This window comes from Hydractinia symbiolongicarpus, chromosome 4 (genome assembly GCF_029227915.1).
Source record: "Hydractinia symbiolongicarpus strain clone_291-10 chromosome 4, HSymV2.1, whole genome shotgun sequence".
In the NCBI taxonomy this organism is placed as follows: domain Eukaryota; kingdom Metazoa; phylum Cnidaria; class Hydrozoa; order Anthoathecata; family Hydractiniidae; genus Hydractinia; species Hydractinia symbiolongicarpus.
Genome location: NC_079878.1, coordinates 12,880,735 through 12,903,157, shown reverse-complemented (window position 1 = coordinate 12,903,157; position 22,423 = coordinate 12,880,735). Strand labels below are relative to the sequence as shown.

The 22,423-nt window shown below is 33.1% G+C and overlaps 2 protein-coding genes across 2 annotated transcripts; both read right to left on the bottom strand.

The window, feature by feature from the left end:
- Nucleotides 1–1,556: 1,556 nt before the first annotated feature.
- On the bottom strand, nt 1,557–9,258 carry LOC130641364 (dnaJ homolog subfamily C member 7-like). Its single transcript, XM_057448136.1, has 14 exons — nt 8,713–9,258; nt 7,450–7,541; nt 7,107–7,345; nt 6,277–6,351; nt 6,083–6,201; nt 5,595–5,664; nt 5,100–5,183; nt 4,723–4,979; nt 4,037–4,110; nt 3,780–3,926; nt 3,522–3,580; nt 3,071–3,167; nt 2,405–2,497; nt 1,557–2,091 (listed from the first exon to the last, which is right to left on the bottom strand). Exons 1-14 carry the CDS (start codon nt 8,832–8,834, stop codon nt 2,042–2,044), a joined length of 1,578 nt encoding a protein of 525 aa, XP_057304119.1. The 5' UTR covers nt 8,835–9,258; the 3' UTR covers nt 1,557–2,041.
- A 1,546-nt stretch (nt 9,259–10,804) lies between these two features.
- On the bottom strand, nt 10,805–15,690 carry LOC130641365 (7-methylguanosine phosphate-specific 5'-nucleotidase A-like). The gene is made up of 12 exons (XM_057448137.1): nt 15,503–15,690; nt 15,317–15,415; nt 14,718–14,787; nt 14,517–14,563; nt 14,172–14,215; nt 14,045–14,086; nt 13,534–13,623; nt 13,227–13,303; nt 12,880–12,965; nt 12,570–12,662; nt 11,685–11,792; nt 10,805–10,964 (listed from the first exon to the last, which is right to left on the bottom strand). The coding sequence occupies exons 1-12, from the start codon at nt 15,629–15,631 to the stop codon at nt 10,854–10,856; spliced, it is 996 nt and encodes a 331-aa protein (XP_057304120.1). The 5' UTR covers nt 15,632–15,690; the 3' UTR covers nt 10,805–10,853.
- Between the last annotated feature and the right edge of the window lie 6,733 nt (nt 15,691–22,423).

Sequence of the window (22,423 nt, the reverse complement as noted above, 5' to 3'; positions counted from 1 at the left end):
AGGGCAACCTCGTTCCCAGGGCAATTTTTCGATTTTTTGATATCCGAGACGGCGCGAAGAAATGTTCTTCTCGCCGTCCGAGATTGTCAGAAAGAGAAAAATGGGCCTGGGGACGAGGTTGACACTTAGGGGAAGAGAAGAACAATGGTCTGGACAAATTTACTTTATTTTCCTGGTTGGCAAGATCACTGTACCGTGGCTGATTAGTACATCTTGTCCCGTAACGAATAGTCGACGTGCGGCTGTCAGATTCTCTGAAACGTTCGGCCGAACATTTATAACTTGAAACTTTCGGACTTGCGAAGGTGCGGTCGAACATTAAAACGTTCGGCCGAGCGTTATGACGTTCGGCCGCACATCTCAAAGGTTCGGCCGCACGTCGACTATCCTGTTACGGGACAAGATTTACTTATCAGTCACGGTACAGTGATCTAGCCAACCAGGAAAATAAACTAAATTTGTCCAAACTCCAGTTTAAGCACCTGCTACCCATTTTGAACTATTACTTCAGGTGTTTAATACTTTGCGCACACACTCACAAACAGTCACAAAAGGAAGTTAATACTACTTGTCAGAATGGAAATCCGCAATATTGATAATATTGGTGACATGGAAACCGTAAAGAAAGTTCAGAAATTTCGAAATTTGTAATTTTTTACCCAACACGTATCTTAGACCCCAATCTTCTTGTTATTTCTGCAATACATAAAAAATAGAGTAACAGGATCCACAATTGTTTTCCTTTTGTCTGGCTACAATTTGTTTCGATACATTTTCTCTTGATTTTTAGGAAATGAACGAAGTCTACAAAGACAGCTTAACATCTTTATATCAAGATCTTCCAAGAGAGAAGAAACTTCGAGAGCATAGTGAAGTAACAAAAAAAAAAAGCAACTTTAGAAGAAGAAAATGGGTTGTAACAAGGAATGTGACACAACTTTCGATAAGTAAGCGCGAAAGCAAATGAGATAGCAGAGGTGATTCGGAAATTGAAAATAGCTACAGAAGCCGGGTGAAAAATGTGAGAGGAAAAATAGCTACAGAACAGCTACAGAAGCCGGGTGAAAAATGTGAGAGGAAAAATAGCTACAGAAGCAGGGTGAAAAATGTGAGAGGAAAAGCTAAAAGAGGAATTACTGGAGAAGATAAAGATAATGTTTTGTAAATGAGGCGGCAACAAAAGAAAGTTGTTTTGCTAAACTAAAGTCGAGTCTTAATAGTATACTTGTCCGGACAATGTAGCTTTTCTATTTTTTCTTACTTTTAAATCTTAACTTTTTGTGAGGTTTTACCGGCCATTTTAAAGACTACAATTTATACGAACGCATTTGCAAGATGTCATATTTTGTTTTCAATAATTTCAGGTCTTTAATTTTTATCTTGATAACAAGTATTTGAGGTTTTTTATAATAAAGGTAGGGTGGGGTTCAGGTCTATTTTTTTATTATTTATGTTCTGCAAATATATCCAATTTACCAAAGTTTCGTCTTTCCGGACATACAGCGCCTGCTCTTACTGTATGCAAGAGCAGAAGCGGTTACCAAAAAATAATTGCGTTCCGTGAAAAGCTTTCATTTTACACCAAAATAAAATCTTTTTTTACAAATTTGACAAATTACGTAAAATACGAAAAATCGCTCTTATAACAATATATACGTACATACCGGGATTTATTATTTATTCAAAAAGTTGTCAACATGAAAAACGCAGGTCGTATACGTTTTCAAGCAACATGATGCGAAATAATAACAAAACATAGCATAAAGACTCCAAAGCAGACTATGGTGAGACCATTTGTGTCTAATAGGTGCCGATTGTGCTAATTTTCACAAAAACATAGGACTAAATTGATTTCTAGCGAGTACTTTCAGCTATAAGGCAGAAAAAACACAACAAAGAGACCTACAAGAACTATATCCATTACATTAGCGTAATGACACCATTAAAAATTCATTCGCTATAATTTAGATACATCATAGGGCTGCAGAAGGAAGTCCATATTGTTATAAATTTAGCGTTGGGAAGTGCAATATATAATTTATTAACCAAACTGAAAGGAGAAGCCACCAGGAAATCCACCGCCGCCTCCACCTAAAACAAACGAAAATATATCAACGAGTTATTTCTTTGTGATTTAAAAAGCACACGCGACAATAGCGTCATATCACTGTCCAATCAAAGGAAATCAAAATATAGTGGTAAAAACCTGACAAAAGTAGACCGAACTATATATGGGATATATATTTCCAATTATTTGATTTAAATTTTTACAATGAAACCAGTAGTAAAACAGCACAAAATTCACTGCTAGCACGACTAACAATGTTAAACTTTTTCTCGCTACCTTAGATATAAAGGAGAGTAATGAAAGCTTCTCGTAATCCGTTAAAATAACATAGCATACCGCGACAACCATGTCCACCAAAAGAATTATATCCACCTCCTCCTCTGCCGCCGCCACCGAAGAAGCTTTGAAATATTATATTAGGGTCGAAGTCTAAAAGAAAGCGTTCAAATTATCAACATAAAATAAAAGAAGAAAAATATTCACCTTCTTTGTGCAGATTTGAATACCTTAGGTGGATAAATTTTGGCGAGGATTAAATTTACCAAATTTGGGCGAAATTCGGCAAATTAAATACCCGTCAAAAATTTGATAACAGACTATTTACCGTTCGTCAAATAAAAAAAAAACGAACTTGCGCTTATATATACGTTTATTCTTCTTTTTTATAAAACATTTCAAGACATAAAAATCCATTTCTTTGTGTTATTCGCTGCCAAAATAAACATTTTTTGTATTCGGCAAATTAAATCCTCGCCAAACTTTATAAAATTTATCATTCGCCAAATTAAATCCCCGCTAAATATTTCATTTTGGTCATTCGCCAAATTAAATACTCGCCAAAAATTTATCCACTTAGGGTAGTTTATATTTCCCCCTTGTTTGACCGAACAAAATGAGACAAAACAAACTAAATCACTTTTGCTTTTTACTGAGTTCCGTTCATTGATATCCCTCAACAAACAGCGGACTGACTTTAGTGTTCAAAGCACGACTAGAAATTACCTCCGAAATCCATACCGCCACCTTCTTCTATATCGAGTCCATTATCATATCTATGTCGTTTTTGTTTATCAGAAAGTACACTATATGCCTCTCCAACCTGAAAACACGTGTGATAAGCTGCATTTTAGAATTTTCGGAACAGAAAATCAATGAAGGCTTAGGAGCAATCGGTTTTAGCAGTTCTAAAGAAATTTTGCCAAGTGATCATATTCTCCACTTTCTCTACCTGGCTAGCCACAATACGTGTTTCGCCATTATCAAGGCGAAAACTTAAAGCCGCGCAAAATAAGCTTAATTCGCGCACTTCAGTAAATTGAAATGGACCCCTTCCAAAGTACCCTTTAAAGGCTACTTTTTTTCTGTGTGGAAAGAAAACGCATTGTCAAATGCGCGAATAAAATCTGCGCGAAAAATTCGTGTGACAGATATACGAGGAGAAAACGGCAATCACCTCTTTAAATTTTATTTCTTCTTCTTTTTTAACAGTATCATCGGCGCTTGAATGTCGATCTAAAGAGTATTCAGAACAGACGTTGGATGAGATTGATCAATTCTTGTATGGCGTGGAAATATAACTTTAAATTTTATGTTAGTGCACACACGTTGTTTACATATTTTAAAACCAAATAGCCATATTGGCTCCCTGTAAGTATACACAAATCTAATACTTAGATACATATAGGTATATACAACAGGAATATTCTCTCACCAGGATGATGTTTCAACGCTTCTTTTCGATATGCTTTTTTTATTTCACATTCATCTGCAGTTTTGGATACACCAAGTATTTTATAATAATCTTTCCTTTTACTTTTCTTTAATTCCAGCTTGGCGTCTTTCAGCAGTCTTCTATATTCTACAAAATAAACAAACTTGTTATCAAACTATAGTATTGAGTGGTAACCTATCTTTTAAACCTTAGCTTAGTGTTGTATAAAACTGGGAATTCAGCGGTAAATAACATACCATGATTGTGGTCCATTTTTGTTATTTTTTCGTAATCTCTTACAGCTTCTTCGTATTTTTCAGTGTCCATGTAGCTGCAAATATAAAATAAATAAATATAAATATAAAAAAGGACATTTGCAAAATTTTTAAAAAAACATTGCAAGGTAATTTCTTTGTCATTTTTGTAGGATGTTCCAATCTGATATGGTATGATCGTTTTTGTTACAATCTGTTACGAAAATTTAGGGTGAAGTTGGGTGGGACAGAGCTCTTTTGCTATGTAACGGAAAATTTTATGTATGACGGATTTATTTGAGTGTATCATCTACACCTTGAATTTTGTATCTTGCCTCTGCACTTACGCAAATGTACCAAAAATTGCATTTTGTGTGCTAAATAAATGGCCCTGTTATACGTTTTTCTCATATTAGAGCACTAGTTTGCCTGATTATCTGTTACATGAAAGTTTTAGTACAATAGGAAATTAATAGACGAGGTCTTAAAATTCAAAACATTATGTAACAAAGGGTGGGATTTCAAAATAGCGAATTTGGGTGTTACGTAATTATTGAATGGCCCCTGATGGCATTGTATCCGTTTTGGACATTTGGATTTATATGAAGTGATTTTGATATTTTTAGAGGCTTTAAAGATGGACATCAACCAAGTATTATTTTTGACTCATGAGGTGAACAACCACTTACCACTTGGCTCGCCTTAGGTATGCTTTTAAATAAGATGGATCCAAATCAATTGCACTTGTACAGTCTTTTATACACGGTTCTTTACTACCAAGTTTAAAATTTACCGTAGCTCTATTAAAGTATAATTTGGAGTTAGTCGTTTTGTTTACTGGGTCTATAGTTAATGCTTCTGTATACAGTTCCAAAGCTTCTTTATATTTGTGATTTCGAAAAGCATTATTGCCTGCTTCTTTTTTCGTTTCAAGGTTTTTTGCTTTCTAAACGAAAAAAAGAAAACACACCGTAATCTTCAATGGGATATGCGTTTAGGTGGTTATCTACGGGGAATTTTAAGTGAGTTCTGTGGGCTTTAACATAAAACAAAAGAATGTAATCACCTTATATGCCACCCGTGCTTTGTTGAAGTCTGGAGCTGTCCGTAATAAATGTTGAAAAACGTTATAAGCTCTTTCAGTTTGATCCTAATGATATGCAAAAAAACGGTAGATTTTTAATTTAATATAACAACCTAACTTGAGACTACAAAATTTGACACTTTGTTTTATAAGAATCGTGAAATTTAACCTTATCCTAAGGTGTTCTTATTTTGTTCTTATATTTTAAGTATTTTTATTTGTTTTACACTACATTACAAATTTTTGCAATCCAAAATAATTGTCTACAAGTTTGATAAAACTGAAGCAATTCATTCTACAGAAAGCTTTTCCTTGAAAAATATTTTTCACAAATTTGCTGAGTTTTTCAGTAAAAAAGGGAAAATCAATAAAATTTAAGACTAGTAATTGTTCTTACATTTCAGTTATTCCCAGTCTCTGTGTGCTGGGAAAACCATTTCTTATTATGTCCAAACAAAAAGTAGAAATCCAATTTACCTGATAATACAAACATAAACCTCGAACATATAATGCATCTTTATTGCGGGAATCCTTTTGTAATATTTCGCTGTTCAAAAAAATTTAGAGGTTAAGCTACAAAATAAAACATGGAAACTTTTGTATGAATAAATAGAAATGTGCCTGTCTACACATGATTGAAATAATTAAGACTAAACCACAAAAATAATTTTCAAGATAAAAATAAAACAGAACAAAGCTACAGAGGTCTAAATTTTTTAGACTGAAGATCAAATTTGATAAGAGTATGATTATATCTGGCCATATAATATACGGTATATGTGAACCAATCAAGACATGTTTTCAATTGCGCCAAATATGTAAACAACCATAATACAGAAGAGAGAAAGAAAAGTAGACATGATAAAAATACCACAGAGGATAATTTAAAGTCACAAGAATAAATTTATCGACACTCAAAAAAATATGTATAAGTATAAGCTATAAATTAAATAATAAAAACTTACTTCGTTAATAATTGTGCATCGTTAAATTTTCCTGTTAATGCTAAACATTCAGCTTGGAGACTCTTATATGTAAGAGCACTAGGTGCGAATTCTAGTAGCCTTCGCATGCAAAATTCAATCTTAATGAAAAAACAAAAACATATATAAGAACCAACTACACAAAATGATGACATAAATAAATTTAACTTCTTTACTTTTCTATAATCACCAGTTTCGTATGCATTGGCACTTTGTTTTTCGTAATCAGCCATCATTTTGACATTCTTCAGCTAAAATAATAATAAAAAAAAACAGGTGAAAATGACGACTATTTTTTTTGCACTAAAAGTACATGGACATACAAAATTTTGGTTTGTCTAAAAATGGGATAGGGCTCTTCACAAACATTTACAGCAATAAGAACCAATTAATGATATAACTGCAATCTACTTTTTTACAATGCAAGAGTGAAACTAAAAACTTGCTCAGTTAACCATACAATTTTCATTTCAAAATTAGAGGAGGATAACAAAGAACTTAACCCATCATTTTATTGGACAATAAGGATTAAAATAAGCAAGACTAGTTAAATTTGTTTAAAGTCAGCCTTATTGGAATGAGATTCATTAAAAAATAAACACATTAAATAAGGAAGTTTTTATATTAATTAAAAATTGTTAAAAAAAAAATAGAACTATAGACATTTTTTGAAAGGACCTCTTTCATAATAGAGGGTTTCTTGGATTTACCGGAGGCAGGCAGATCAATAACAGGTGAGCTATCGCTTTGACACACGCAAAGGGCTGTCAAATTCTAAGAAAAGAGAAAATAGCTGAGTCATTAATTGCTCCCAGAAGTTTAGTTAGTGGCGCAATATATATTTCCAAACTAGGTACACTAAATTTGTTGTTCTAATATTTTTTTTTCATTTACATTAGGATAAAACTCAAGCAGACTCTAACTTACGCATTTCACACATCTTAATATTTTTAAAACCTTTAGTTTCAATTTATGCTTATTGAACCAGAAAAACTACAGTACATACTTCTGCTAATACAAGTTTATTTTTCGGTTCCAGACCCTTTGCTTTCTCAAGAGTTTGTAACGCATTGTTTGTCTGGCCAGTAGCTATGTAACATTTTGCAGCTCTGTGGTATGCTTTTACAAAGGACGAATCCAATGTAAAAGCAGTCCGTGCATCGTCCAGACCTTTCTGGTAGTCGGCCAACATCATATAGGCTGCAGCTCTATTTCCATAATATGCAGCACAAGTTGGGTCCAAAGCTTAGAAATTAAGTTTTTACCGTTAAAATATACAAGTAAAAATACTACCTGCACCAAAAATTCTTATATAGTTTATTAAAAATAGAAAATGTAAGTACACTTACTGATTGCTTCTGTGTATAAAGAGACAGCATTGTTGTAATCTTTTCCTGTGTAATATTTGTTTCCTTCTTCTTTCTTTGACAAAGCAATCTCTCTATAAGGTAGAAGATAAAAGTTAACTTGCTAACATTGTTGTAATTTTACAAGGATTTTCAATCCTGTGGGAATTACCGATAAAAATTAAAAATGTCTTACAGCCTGCTTATACCGGTAAAGCTAACTCCAGCTCAGGAGACTCTCATTTTTCACTATTATGTAACAGTGGCCGTATAACTAAAAAGGAGCTGTCCATAGAGCATATGTTCTCAAAGTAACAACAAACTAAAAATGCATATCTTCTGACAGCACATAAATAATAACTATTTTGTGGGTCACTTAAAATTGATTTGATAGTTTGATTGTCCACTAAAAAGTTTTGTGCCACAGGTCTGTTTCCTCTTTCTTTAGCTACTTTTATACATCACATTTATTTTAGGTACAGATGCATGACTCTTCTCCTTCACTGCGTCATGTTTAGTCAATGATAACAAAAAAAATGTATTTGTAAAAAACTATTTTGAAAGAATAACTTTATTTCAATGGAATGTTTATTCATTATAGTGCTAATGAATAAACAATTAGGGAGGAGGGGGGTCTGAAGTTTGAAAAAAAATCCGCTAGGGATTGAGAAATTTTAAAAATTTGTTTGTGGCCTGAAAATTCTTCGTCGTTCGTGAGCATAATTCCTCTTGTCATCAATTCTGATAACTTTTATCTACAAAACACGCCCCTGAGCCTTCCAAGATTTATCCGAATGTGTGTATTTCACACACGGAAATCCGCTAAAAGAGGGGGGGAAGTCTGAATCTTAGCGGCGATATCCTGCTAACAGGGCCGAAAATTTTTTCGAAGGCCCCTAATTCAGATACTTGTAGTTCTTGTTTAATCAAAGCTTCTTCTGTGATAGTTGACCATGAAAGATCTGTGCTTTCCCTCAACCGAAAGTTGGTCAGGAGAATGAAACTCTTCAATAAAGTTGTAGGTATATATGTGCACAACTGTCGCATAGAATAGTTTGGTTATCATGGTTACGTATATGCTATTTTGGAAACAAATCATTTTATTATATGCAAGTAGTTTTCACTTGTTTCTTCTTCAATATATACTTATAGTTATCTAGCTAGCTAAAGTAAAAAAAATAATTTTTTTCGCCTGACTCTGGTCTTAGACAGATGTATCAATTTTTTTGTGGTGAGAGGGTGAGATATGTCCAAATTTTAACTAACTTTTTATCTATCTCTTCGCATCCTTCTGTGTCCATCTTTTCATCTTCGGTATCATAACTACCCTCGTTTAAATCCATTTTATTTTCCTGTGGAAGTGAGCTACAGACTTCAGCGGCCGCCATCTTGTATTTTTAAAGAAAGTTCCAGAACCGTGTCTGCGAAATCAGCATTTTCACAAAATGTTGAGTAACCGTTTGGGGGAATACCCGTTCGTTTGGCAGACACATCGCCAGAGGCAGGGGCGCTGGCTACCATGGCTCCTATTACTCACTTCTCTTCTTAGCAGTAACATTTCTCTTCTTAATAAAAACATTTTTCTTCTTAGTCAAAACAGTCTGCTTCTCTTGCAAATGCGAAAAAAATACACTTCTCCTTCTTTTCAAATAAACTCAAAAAAAAAAATTCCCAGACTCAATCCTTCCTATATGTCTCTTAATATCTTTTAATCTAAATAAATCTTTTAAGTCAGAAACCAATGAGGGTTAAAATGTCATACACTCTTTTTTGCTTCTATAGCCATAAATTAGGTTCAGTCAGTACGGAAAACACAACTAAAAATGTTGAATCATGGATACATAAATTACCATCTGTCAATATGGCACTGCACTGTATTGGCGCAGTCGTATTCACAGCGTTTACTCATGAGAAATAAAATAATACTTAAGACCAGATGACAGTAAAAAAAATGTTTACACAGTTGAGGATCGGTCCCCTCCTAGAACAAGAAATTTCAGTTTATTCATCTCCCTCTAGTTAAACAGCAGAAACGCGTTTTTTTTAAGGCAATATAGTTAAGAGACTAGGCCTCAAATTAGACAAAAAAAATTAAGCAACTTGCTGCTTAGCAACCTTCAGGCTTTACATTCCATCCCTGAACTTTCTTTTACTTCTCTCACCATGGTGTGCTTCTGTGACTTTTTCATTGTGTTAAATTTAATACCGACGTACACAGATCAAAAGGTTCAAGGTTGGGTTTACAATGCCGTGCCAATAAATTAATTGTAACCAGCCATGGACCAGCCAAGCAAATTAATTGTAAAATAGGACCTCTCTTTTTAACAACCTACTTCTTCCCCTTGAAAATGCATTTGCCTATAAAGACAGGTGTACACAGTAACAAAAGTCACACACAGCCGCCTACTTTCGTGTGAAGCAATTCTTAATTTCATCCCTAATAGCAGCTTATGTGTGTTGACAAAATTGTATGCTTTTAGAAAGACCACCATTTGCAGAAAATCACACAATTTAGCTTAATATTTCAGCTATAAAGAACAATGCCATAATAAGTCATAACATCATGTGTTTCACAGGGAAAGGTATGTAACTAACACAAGAATATTACAAAGAACTCGGCGTACCATTCAACGAACATTTTTCTATTTGGTACACAGAACTGGACGGCATATGAAGTTTTACTGCAAATCGCAGATTCGATTCAAAAATCCTATACACTATGTTTATCCAAACATCTTTGTAGTGTAATTATAAAAATCCTATACATACAGGTTAAATGTAAATTTCATATTATACGAAAATATATACTTTTAGCGGTGACAAGGTTAATAAAATCCCTGACGCTAAATTCAAACTAAATAACTTGAATAAAATCGACCGATGTGATCAATCGTATTCGTTCTAATCTTTGGGTATTTGCTAAAAAATCGCAAAAATAAGCGAGAATTAGTACATTCTGCGTCTAAAAGATTTGTGAAAATTATTACGCTACATTAGTAATTCATCGAAATGACAAGACGCTGGAAAACTAAATTTCATATTTTCATACTGATTTTCTTCAACTACAAATTTTCCTAATCTTACTTAGACCTTTAGTTGGCCACCTTAATATCTTTGTGACTTGAAGCAATATTCTTGAAAACTATATTTTACAAAACTATTAACAATTCATATGCATGCGTTTAAAAAATTGAAACTAAAGCTTGGTTTACAATGTAGAATTTTATTTTGCCTATTTTGCAGCTATTAAAAAAGTGATTGGATGATTCTTTATCTTTAGGACCCTAATACCGTCAATTTGACATCTTTAAAAGGCCTGTGCAAGATAACTAAGCTTGTATTTTGACATGTTTTCTTCCCTGGGCAATATTCCTCTCATTAGAAACCTGTTATTCTTATGAAATTATTCAACGTTGTAAACATAGCTGTTGTAGAAAAACATTTATAAGATCCATCGTAGCATCGTTCGTTAAGACCATATCATAATCCGACATATATCTTGGCAATGATTGGTCAATCTAGAAAAAAAAACGACGAAGAAAATCTTTAATTACGTTTAATCACCAAAATTTTTTCAGCGAAAATTTTCATAGCAAACTACATTTACAAATATTTTTTCACAAATTCCTTTTTTAGTTATCTTAGTATTTAACCAGTGATGTGGGTACGGAAATTTTTTCGGCAGGAAAATTTAGAAATTCTCGCGAAAAAAAAACTTTTGCAGTAGATCAAAATAAAATAAATTTTCTATCTTTTCGTTTTTCTTTTCTTCAAGTTCTAACTTTGTTTAAAAACGAAAATAAATTAATATGCAATCTTTTTTTCTCGTAGCAACGAAATTCTAAAAAACTATTTCTAAGTGAAACATTTGACGGGAATAATTTTATTATTATTATTATTATTATTATTATTACTATTATTATTATTTATTACTATTTACCCAGGATAGCCTCTTCAGTTCCTATTGGTACTGCTATCAACGAGGGTCCTAGCGCATTAAAAGCTCCCATTTGAGCAACGAAAGTCGTGCAAGTACAGCAATCATTCAACTAGACAACTGACTAGGATATCAAACCCATGCTTATGCTGAGCGCTAAGCAGAAAGAATAAATCACACTTTCATACTCTCTGGCATCACTCGACCGGGGTATGAACCCAAGACCTACCGCACTGGAAGCGAACGCTCTACCACAAGGCCATTAAATAATTTCTTAAAGTTTCTTTCTTTATACACTCACATCTTTGTTGAGAAATCCTATTTTTAGAACAGTGTTTGCATTTTCAACTCCATCAGCCATTCCAGGATCACCTAAAGTATCACCCATTAAAATCACGTTTTTGCGTTCCTAAAAAATAAATAAATTGCAGCTTAAATACAAATGAGGTTTTCACGCGTATCACTACATTTTACGGTAAAAATCGGTTTATCTTAGTTTCAAGTATTTGCTTTGATAAAATAAAAGAAGACGTTTTCAAGTCCAATCCTGCTTAAGCTTAGCTTGCTGTTGGTGATTCGCGAAATTTTAATGTATGTGAAAATTTCCAACAGTATCGATTCTCGAAAGTGTATGTTCGCAAAATCTTTTAATATGACTCATTCGCAAAGGATTATGTTTAGCGAATTTTCCCTTTCACAAAAGTTTCTGTCCGCCAAAGTTTCTGCATGCAGCTACATGAAATCAAGCAACTGTGGTTGAATAACGGTAAATTTTGGTAGAGTTTATTGATAACCTTGAGAATAATTTCACTTTCCGCTAAGCAATTTTAAACTACTTTTCTACCAAGTTGCAGCCAATTTTAAAGCAGCTTAACTACCAGGGCGAAAGTTGAGTTGCTTAAAAATACATGAAAAAGATTATCCCTATAAAAATTGTCATTATTTTGTCTGTCTGTCCGTGAAAAAGCGATGGCAACAGGCACACGAAATAGCGTGTGATTTGAAGACGGGCGCCTCCGTGGATATTTCCACAGGTTAACGACTAGTGTGATCTATAATAAAATACTGCGTGTAGCGTGAATTTTTAAGGGCTTACCACTAGTATAACAGACGGGGAATTGTCAATAAAACACGATGTTTTTATAACGTAGATGTGTCATATACGGATAGCAAGACAATTAAATACCTTAAAGTGGTTAAAATATTCCACTTGCTTTTTCGATACTTCGTTTTTGTTAAAGGTATGTATCAAATCATCTTTAATACCTGTCACGATATTCTAAACAAAATTTAATTTATATTACCTACAAAATTTAGCTTCAGATTTTTGCTTTAACTAGATTCTGTTTAAAGCTGTAAATGAACAGACAGTTCCTGACACTTAAATTTCAAATGTAAGCAAGGCAAGGCAAGGCAAAACAAAACAAAAAAAACAAAAAAAACAAAACAAAACAAAACAAAAAAAAACAAAACAAAACAAAACAAACAAGACCTACGTCTTTATCATAAGTGTAATAATTAGCAACTACTTTTATTGAAGACGAGATCTCAGCTTGCTGCCGCAAAATTTCTTCCACTATATCTAAAGAGAAATAGATTAAAAAGGTAAATAGACGAAACTCAAACAGAAGAAGGGTATGGTCGTGTAACCGAAACGCTCAAAAAGTCTCTCCTAGGGAATTAAATCTTTATTCTTTACCAATACTTGCATACGGATGTTTCTACACACTGTAAAAGTTAAACTTCTTAGTTATCGAGCTTTTACAACAGCAATTCCATTTATATTTTAGTTTAAAATATAAATAGAAATATGAATGGAGTGGTAAAGAATATTCGCAATTACCTCCAATCCCCGCTGACATGATAAGTATTGGAATATTATTCTCCTTAATTAAATGGAAGAATTGATCGGATCCATCTCTAAAGGTTAGTAAACAAACAAAACATAAATTAAACAACAACAAAAAGAACAACAACAACAAATTTAACAAAATAAAAACAACAATAACAATAGCAATACATCAAAAACAAAAAAACAACAACAAAAGCAAAATTAACAGCAAAAACAACAAATTTAACATAAGAAAAACACAAAGCAAGCGATGTTTATCATATCAAGTTGGAAAACGGTTAAAATCTAGAATAAAGACCTTAACACAGCACGACTTTCACGAACCATCGCTGGTAGTAATCTTTTCTGTACACCAGCTTTTGCAGCCATATTTATCGCTGATATCCACCTAAAAATAAGTGCTTATGAGAATTTACCCGTAATGCACCTTTCTAATTTTCTTTTATGTCAAACACACAGAGCAATTCCATAATAAATTCAAACACGCTCACAGCATTATACGCAGGGTACGCCCTGCATATAATGCCGTGTTAGTTAACTTTTCTAATGAATGATAAAATTCGGAGGAAATTCCAATTCAAAATAAACGCTTCATGACTACGAAGAACACTGGCTTACTGAATATTGAGTAGTAAAGCTCTTTTTTTGTTATTACACAGTTTTAAGAAAACATGGCAAAAGTCACACGAATCTTCTAATTTAAACAAATAAGCCTAATTTAAACAAATAATCTATTGTCATAGTATTATTAATAAACAAAATGCAATTTTTCGGCATAAATAGAAAAGATCATAATATAATAATCTTACCACTCAATCATATAGGGAATCTTTTCTTCTTCTGTGAGAACTCTAAAATATATATATAGAAAGCAAAATTCATACATAAGGAGAAGTCAAATCTAAGTAACAAAGTAAAATTTCCATGCAAACTTACGTAGACATCTCTATTGGGAAATATTTTTCTTTAAGCGTTTTCAACTAAATCAAAACAAGAGATGTAACAGTTAAGTTCGTTATGTAGAGTTTACTTATCTACAGATTTTATGAGGAAGCAGTTATATATAAAGCAGCTTAAAAGGGAATTTCTTGCAATATCTCTTTTCTTCACAAATCTAGCTAAAATGGCCATGTACTGTCCAATTTTGTGCAGTTAAATATGTAAAATATGATAAGAAACATTTCGTCATTTTTACCTGTACAGCAATGCTCTAATTTCAAATGCTTTTCCTTCGTCTTATACAAGTAAAGAAGAATGAAAATAATCGAAAAAAAAAATTACCTCTTGTATAATGGAGTCTGCAATGTAAGAAGAATCATCTATGACACCTGTAAAAAAAACTCCTTTAGACATCCATTCAATCTAAACTTATCAGCCAAAGTTCCAAAATATGTAAAAACGGCTGCACAAAATATTGACCAAAAACCTAAAAAATCATTTCAAAGGAACATTAAAATCTGTTAAAAAAGACTCGGTGCTTACCATAACTGGCATGACCCAATTGTCCATCGACAAAACACTTGGTTAAAGTTCTATCAAAATCTGTGACAATCTGTTTTAACAATTGAAGATAATAAAACAATGAATAAGATAATGAAAGGTGAGATGAAATAATGAAACAGTGCATGATGGCTACCACACTTATTTTTTTTTAATAAGAAAAAATTCTACGTTTCCGTGTAAAATTGACAATAAAACACAAATTAAGGACCCCATCCTTTCAGGTAAAAAAAAAATACTGGTTAAATGTAGAAATCATGAAATTTTTATTTCAAGGCAAAAATGGGGTGCAAATGTCACTCAAACTTGCTCATGTAACCATTTTTAAAAATATATGTATAACAATAATGTGATTCTTTTGTCTCTGCAATCACTAAAAAACAAACCAAAACTATACATAGCACGTTGAGGGCGTGTTATCTAGAGTTTTGAAGCTACCATTTTGGAGCTACAAAGTAATTTCAACTTCAACAATGCATCTGGATAAAGTTTCTCACTTAAAAAAAACGACAATCATTTAAATTCTTGTATTCCCACTATCATTATCTAATAAAAAACATCAACATTAAATTTCTGCATACCTGCAGTTTCTTTACACCACCAGATACCAGTTTTCTAATTTTACTCCGAACTATAGCAATATCTCTTATATGACAATTTTCATGGTCAAGCAAGAGTAACTGAAAGGTAAAATGCATAGAAAAACAGCATGGTAAAGTGATGACATCATCATTTCCAACTTCCATTTTAAAATCTGCAATACTTACAAGCTCATCCACAGCCTTATTTTGCAAGGCTTTTCTTACACTCCTTGCATAAAAATAATACAATCCAACTCCAGCTGCTGCAGTAGTTACAACAACAGTTCCAATTGTAGCAACTTTGCCGGCCATCATTATAATTTATTTACTAAAATGCTTCTACTTTATACATATAATTCCTAAAACGAATTTACCATATATAATTTATAATTTATATAAATTATATATATACCAGCAAAATGAATACAAATAAAGTATAACCTTCAGTTCTATGTGGAGCTGCTCAAACTTAAAAACAGTAAATTAGATTTAAATAAAAAAGGGAGCAATACACCTAGATAGTTAACGTCAGATACATGTATATTGTTCAGCTATAGTACGATGAACATACATTAATTTCTTTGGCATAGTACAATTGGCAGACATTAATTTTTTTGCAGTATCATTAATTTGAGGTTTCTAAAAAGAGGTACCAATGAGAGGACCAGGCAACAGTTGGATTTGGAGACATCTTTGTAATAACTTTATTAAAGTTGAAGGTCTAATTAATTGTTTTGTTTTCGTGAAAATGAATGACATTTTGTTGGCATTTAACCTAAGGAGAGATGCTTTAATATATACATATTTGGACGGTTGTTCAACATTCCAGATTAAATAAAGGAGAATTGTGTCATCAGCAAAAGGTGAACATTACATTTGATAAGAACATTGTGTAAAAACGGAATAGGTCCTTATACTGAAACTTGAGGAACCTTAAGATCTATTAACAGTGTTAGAGTTTAGTCCATAAATATTAATAAATGGCTATCTGTTTGATAAGTAAGATTTAAAAAAAAATACTATGGCATGACTTAGTACAGAAACTGAAACAAAGAGCCTAGTTGTGTCAAAGTATTTTTGTTTTTCATCAATTAATTAAATTTGATAATTACTATTAAAGTAAAGTTCTGACAACTAGGTTAAAAGTTGCTTATGTCAGCAAACTTCAATTATTTTAACTTCTCCCTAGCACCACACACTACATTGTTGTTGCTGTTGTAGACACGAATCCAAGCTGTTCTGTTCAAACAATATTTTTTGTTTGCAGGTTGTTTTTAACCATGTATTAACCCTACTCAGGCTAGCCTTTTTTGGGGCCTTTATTAAATAGCTGGGTTACAAAAACTTCCCCTCCAATTGTGATGAAGGAGCATATTTAGCACAAATGTTGGTGAGCATATTAAAGGACAATTAGGACAGAGAAATGTTGGATGCAGTAATATAATTCCAAAATCAAAAACAGGCTAAAACTTTGAATTAAGAAAAACTGGCTCAAATTTATTCAGATGTATAAAATTAGTTCATGTCATATTAACATCTTTTTAACTATCCTGAAGCTAACTAAAAATGAGGGAGCAATTAAAAATGAGGGAGCGATTAAAAAAGCTCCCTCCTGCATGAATAGGGTTGACATGTAGAAGTGATTTTGGTGGGGATTTGTTAATGGTAAAAACACAATAGTTCATGTAGTCAAAAATGTTGGATACGTTTCAGTAAATACACAGAAAGTTAATATTGCCGTCAACCTTTGAAGATATATCTTTATTTTGTTACAACATATATTACAGATTTTGTCAATGTCAAGTCTAGGGTTTTTTATAAGCAACAAGCTATTCAGTTTTGGCATGTCCATAACAATATATTTAATTTGTGAGTTTGTTTGTTTCAATTTGAGAAGAATTTTATTAAGGTCAGGCTTTTTTATAATATTATGATGAAGTATGACCATAAAAAGTTATTAGGACAAATATCACTTGGCTAACCTTAGGCACTAGGTCTTTCTTGGGTGCTTTATATGTTGTCTGACAATAAGTTTGATTAAGTTCTGTACAATACACCTTGTGGAACAATGAATAAAACATTTGCCTTAACACTGCTTCACCAAGCAAGGCATGTCAACTCACACACATTAAGCATGACACACACATTTTCTTTACCTCACACACTGAAAGAATATTATTAAAGTCGTCCACATTTCTTTTAATGAAGCAAAAGCATCTATTTCTGTAGCTTCTTTCTTCATGTCATCTCTTTATCATGAAGAAAATTGATAAGTGATAGTTTATAATAATCATCCAAAATGAATGGATTTAATAACCATGCACACCATCTGATAAAAGGACAAAACTTAGCGCACAGCTGTCTTACCTTTCAAAACAACAACCATATAAAGAGAGAGAGTTTGAATCTACTTGTTTTTCCTGTAACCCCTATGATTAAGGATTCACCTGAAATTCAAGACAGAAAATTACCAACAGTTTAAACACAACTTTCTCATTGCTTTTGGTAGGCAATTAAATAAGCTTGCACCATGTAGTGGTAGTGAAGATGATCTCAGCTTCTGAAAGTGATAATAAACATTCTGTACGCAAACTTGAGTTAATAGATACTTTTGTTCTATTGTAACCAGGCCTCGAAACCAAGCCTTTGATGATTTTCCAAACATAGGTAATTCTGTATCCTTCGGACATCTTGAAGTGAGTATAAATTGTATTTTCTAAATGCACGCCATTGGTCAGAGATATATATATCTTTGATTTTGCATATAAAGCACCACTGAATTAATTTAATTTGTTGGATAAGGTCAACAGTGGTTGGATACCACAGCTGTGAATTACCATTTAAGGTAACACAATGCTTTTCCATAGGGTTAACATCGCTTCCTGTGAGCTGTTACTAAATGTGCATAGTATGCAGGGATTTTTTTTCTGTATTAATTACACTCTCTATGCAGTTTTTGAATGTTTGTCAGTATATACTTGTCTGTTTCAAATATTACCCTAACAACCAATGGGAGGCCTAGGGTTGAACAGTAAAACTGGCATCTATAATATAAATCAGTATTAAAAATTGTGCAATGGTATAACACTAAATTGCAATATTTCTTAAGTAGTAAAACGGTGGTTTATGTGTGCAGAAGTTCATTTTTTGAAAATATTGAGTCTTCAATTTTCCAAATTTCACTACTCTACCAACCGTGATGGGAACTTTCAGAGATTTTATTTATATACTAGAGATATCTAACGCATTAAGTTTTAGAATGTTGTTGTCTCTCTGCAAAGTAATTTCTTTACTGGTTTATTTATCCAAGAAAAAATATTTGAGAAAATTGTTTGAGTTAATTTCTTAAAAATGTTCAATGCTAATTAACTCTAGATTAAAGAGTAAAGTAACAGAAATTCAACAACATTGACTTTAAACCTGATGAGTTTTGCTATTGCGTACCACTTAAGGGGCACAATTTCAACAAACACTGCGATTATGGAATCCACATTTAGAATTTTTCCATGAATGCCTGTAATAATGATGAAATCAAAATCAGACTATTGTTTTACCTACATTGTCTTATAAACAATTTTCAATGTTTACATTTTTACTGGATTGTTGCACATGTGTGGAAAAATCAGAAAACAGACATTAAGTTAAGACAGTCAAATTATGGTTGAAAATTTTTTTTAATTTGGCTACTAACATCTTTTCACTGATATATGTTCTAAATCTAAACTACATGCAAGCTTATTTTAATTTCAAGATCAAAATTTGCCTCTACCTGAAAATAAAGCTTTGAATTTCTGATCCTTATTAGTGATATTGTGAAAGGTATCAAACACAGTAACTTAAAATATTTGCTGAAGACAGCAAAGTTAGCTAAGTTGTTGCATATGTCCAAGACGTCATCAAACTACAAGGAGACCACAACAGAATATATGAATGGGCTGAATACTCTAACATGAAATTTAATGACAAGAAATTTAAAGTTCTCAGGTATGGTTACCATGATACCTTGAAACTATGCATAAACTCCCTAACTTGTTGAGGATCAATTATCACAAAAAAATGATGTCAGAGATCTTGGCGTATTGATGACAATTGTTGCCTCATTCACATACAAGGTGTAATTGATACAGAGAAAAAGTTATTTGTACCAGATCACAAAAAGTGTTGTTAACCCTATGGAAAAGCATTGTGTTACCTTAAATTAAATATTGCTCACAGCTGTTGTGTCCAGCCACTGCTTGTATAATTCAACAAATTGAATTGGTTCAGTGGTATTTTATACGCAAAATCAAAGGCAAATACATCTCTGACTATTGCAATGCACTTAGAAAATACAATTTATAGTCACTTTAAAGACGTTGTGAACAACACAAAATTATCTATGTTTGGTCATTGAAGGCTTGGTTAAAAAGCTAGGTTACAACAGAATAGTATCTATCAACCCATGCCTAGATAGAAAACTACGCAGACCCAATTAGGGCCCACACTCCACCAGAAAACTCCCAGCAACATCCAACGACCCACACAATGTGCCATCTTCCCAATTTCCCTCACATGGCTTGGGTTAACCAGGGGCTATGGTAACATTCACTCACCCATGTTGAATCGCCGTCAAGAGGAATCGAACCCCGGTCTCCCGCACAGAGTACGAGAGCTATAACCACTAATTTACGGCGCCACAAAGAGAGCGTCCTCACTTGTGCTACATGATGCAAAATTATTTAATTGCTTACCAAAAGAAGTGAGAAATTGTGATGGTCAGTGTTTAAGGAGCTGCTGTATAGTTTTCTATCTAAAATTCCAAATGAACCCCTATTCATAGGGCTAACAGCAAATAGAATGGCAGGTTCAAACTCACTTTTACATATGGTTGGTTGTGTGTGAAGATGAGACTGGTGTTTGCCACCTTTTATCCTTTTACAGGGTGGCATGCATGGTCAATGAAGATGGTCATTTTTGATGATCATCTTGAAAGTATCCCTTCAAAAGTTATCCAAATTCTTAAAAGTAAGTACGTAATAGGCTTGGCTTACTGCCTGAATTTTTTGCCTGTCAATTTCCGTAAGAAGTCTGGGGATTATAAACAACACATGCGTCAAGATGAAAAACTTGTCTATATATACCTTTTACTTTTGCTAATTTTGCCATTTTAAAGTTCTTGTATCTCAGGGTAGGATTGTTATTAGTTTTGAAAATAGTGATTTGAGACTTTTAAGGTGTTGCATTTTCTCTTGTTGAGGTTCGTGTTTTCATAAAACTGTTCTTTAAAACTGTTTTTTTTTTTATCTAACAAAAAGGGTAGCTTTAAATCACCACAAGAAAGCAATAAAAACCTACATAATTAACACTTTACAACAAATTTTACAAAACAGAATAGCTGTAGGATAGAACTGTTCCTTTTTCAAGCAAGCAGCCGTTAAAAAGGTTCTTAATGCCATCACGAAGAGGCTTGGATTATCTCCGGCTGTTCGATGTCTTTGCAATTTTTTGACCCAGTGCAAAACCAAAACAAGGCGATTAAAAGCAATAGTTTAAAATCCCCGGCCTGACCTTGTGCGTTTTGTACCTTTACGAACATACTATATAAAAAATGAATTACATATTTGGTTAGTTTGTTAGAAAATGTGGCCACTACCATTGTTAAGTAGCATACCCAACATATGCACTTTTTTCTCGACTCAGTCCACTTTGAGCAGACCAGAGCACATGTAGCTATATACTTTTAAAGTAAGTAAGTAAGAATATCTTTCACATAAACCACAATTATAAAACCATGGAAGTGATGTTTAGTTTTATAAATAAACACATGTATAATATAGTACTTTCTTTTTAGCGAAAAGATGGAAGATCACAGCAAATAAGCATATGCTAAGAAGAATGTATAAAAGATAACTGGTCGGGTTCCCGCCCACGTGAGTTTGTTATAAATAAGCGTATTCTAGCGCCCAATATTAATTCTGGGTTTAAATGTTACTAGAAATTAAAAAAAGGTTGCAAAGCATTCTCGCAAGTTGCAAGGAAAATTTGTTCATCAAGAACCAGACAGTTAGGATCAACCCGTATTCGAGGGATCCCTCAAATGCGGTATCCCTAGCTAGTCGCATATGCTATCACTCAAATGAGGGATCCCTCAAAGAACGGATGTTGTTGTTTACCAAATGAGCAACTACACTATTATTGAAAAGTCAATGTTCTGACTGATAGCCAACAATGTTTCTTTATAAAATTCGTGTTCTGGTTCCATGATCACAAAAATAAATAGATTATTGATCGATGTGAAGCACGTCTCATTACCACTGTATGCACTCCTTTCAGCTTTTTAGAGTAAAATATAATGCCTAAAAGAAAACTCAGAAAGAGAAGAAGGAAGAAGGTGTAATCAAAAATATTTTCTCTGAACCAATACCATTCGGGTTGGATGATATAACAGTAACCGTGGAAGAAAAGATGAAAGAATACTGGACAGAAGCTGCGTCAGGTACACCATTGCAAAACATAAGACACCAAAGATTGTTGGTGCAGTATGATTCGGATGAAGACAGTGAATAAATACAAATGTATATTGCATGAAAACTAGACAAAATATACAACAAAATTTTATAACTGTTTATGTTGTTTTCTAAGGGTTTATAATCTCTTTTTTAGTAAAGATTTTGGTCTTGGTAAAGACATCGGGTTGTGTGGTGGACAGTAATATTTCACAGTGCTGTCAAACTTTTCTTCGTCTTTTTCATTAATGACTAAACCAATGCAGTATGCATGAACCCAGTAGTCACACTTACGTTTGGCACAATTAACCCACAATGAGTTATACTCATTATCGGTTCGACTACCATATATAGTGAGGCATTTCTGGCATACATCTCTGTTCATTTTTTTCGGCTCATTCTTTTTTTTTCTTCTGGATGATGGAGTACTTGTGGTCGGAGCTGATGTAGGATCCATATTAGCAACACTTGAACAGGGAGAAGTAATAGCGGAAGATGGTGAAGTTATTGTTGTGCTTGATGAATTTGAATTGCAACGACTGAACATTTCTTGGTTCGTTGACCATCGGCGTGTAACAGGAGGGGTTACATTATGGCGTATTTCAACCAAAACATCGTCACC

Coding starts and splice junctions, on each gene's coding strand:
- LOC130641365 (XM_057448137.1), bottom strand. CDS start 15,631: ATGATGGCCGGCAAAGTTGCTACAATTGGAACTGTTGTTGTAACTACT. Junction 15,416..15,502: donor ATAAGGCTGTGGATGAGCTT/GTAAGTATTGCA, acceptor TTTACCTTTCAG/TTACTCTTGCTTGACCATGA. Junction 12,966..13,226: donor CATGTCAGCGGGGATTGGAG/GTAATTGCGAAT, acceptor ATTTCTCTTTAG/ATATAGTGGAAGAAATTTTG.
- LOC130641364 (XM_057448136.1), bottom strand. CDS start 8,834: ATGGCGGCCGCTGAAGTCTGTAGCTCACTTCCACAGGAAAATAAAATG. Junction 6,202..6,276: donor AAACTGGTGATTATAGAAAA/GTAAAGAAGTTA, acceptor TTTTTCATTAAG/ATTGAATTTTGCATGCGAAG. Junction 5,665..6,082: donor GATGCACAATTATTAACGAA/GTAAGTTTTTAT, acceptor TTTTTTGAACAG/CGAAATATTACAAAAGGATT.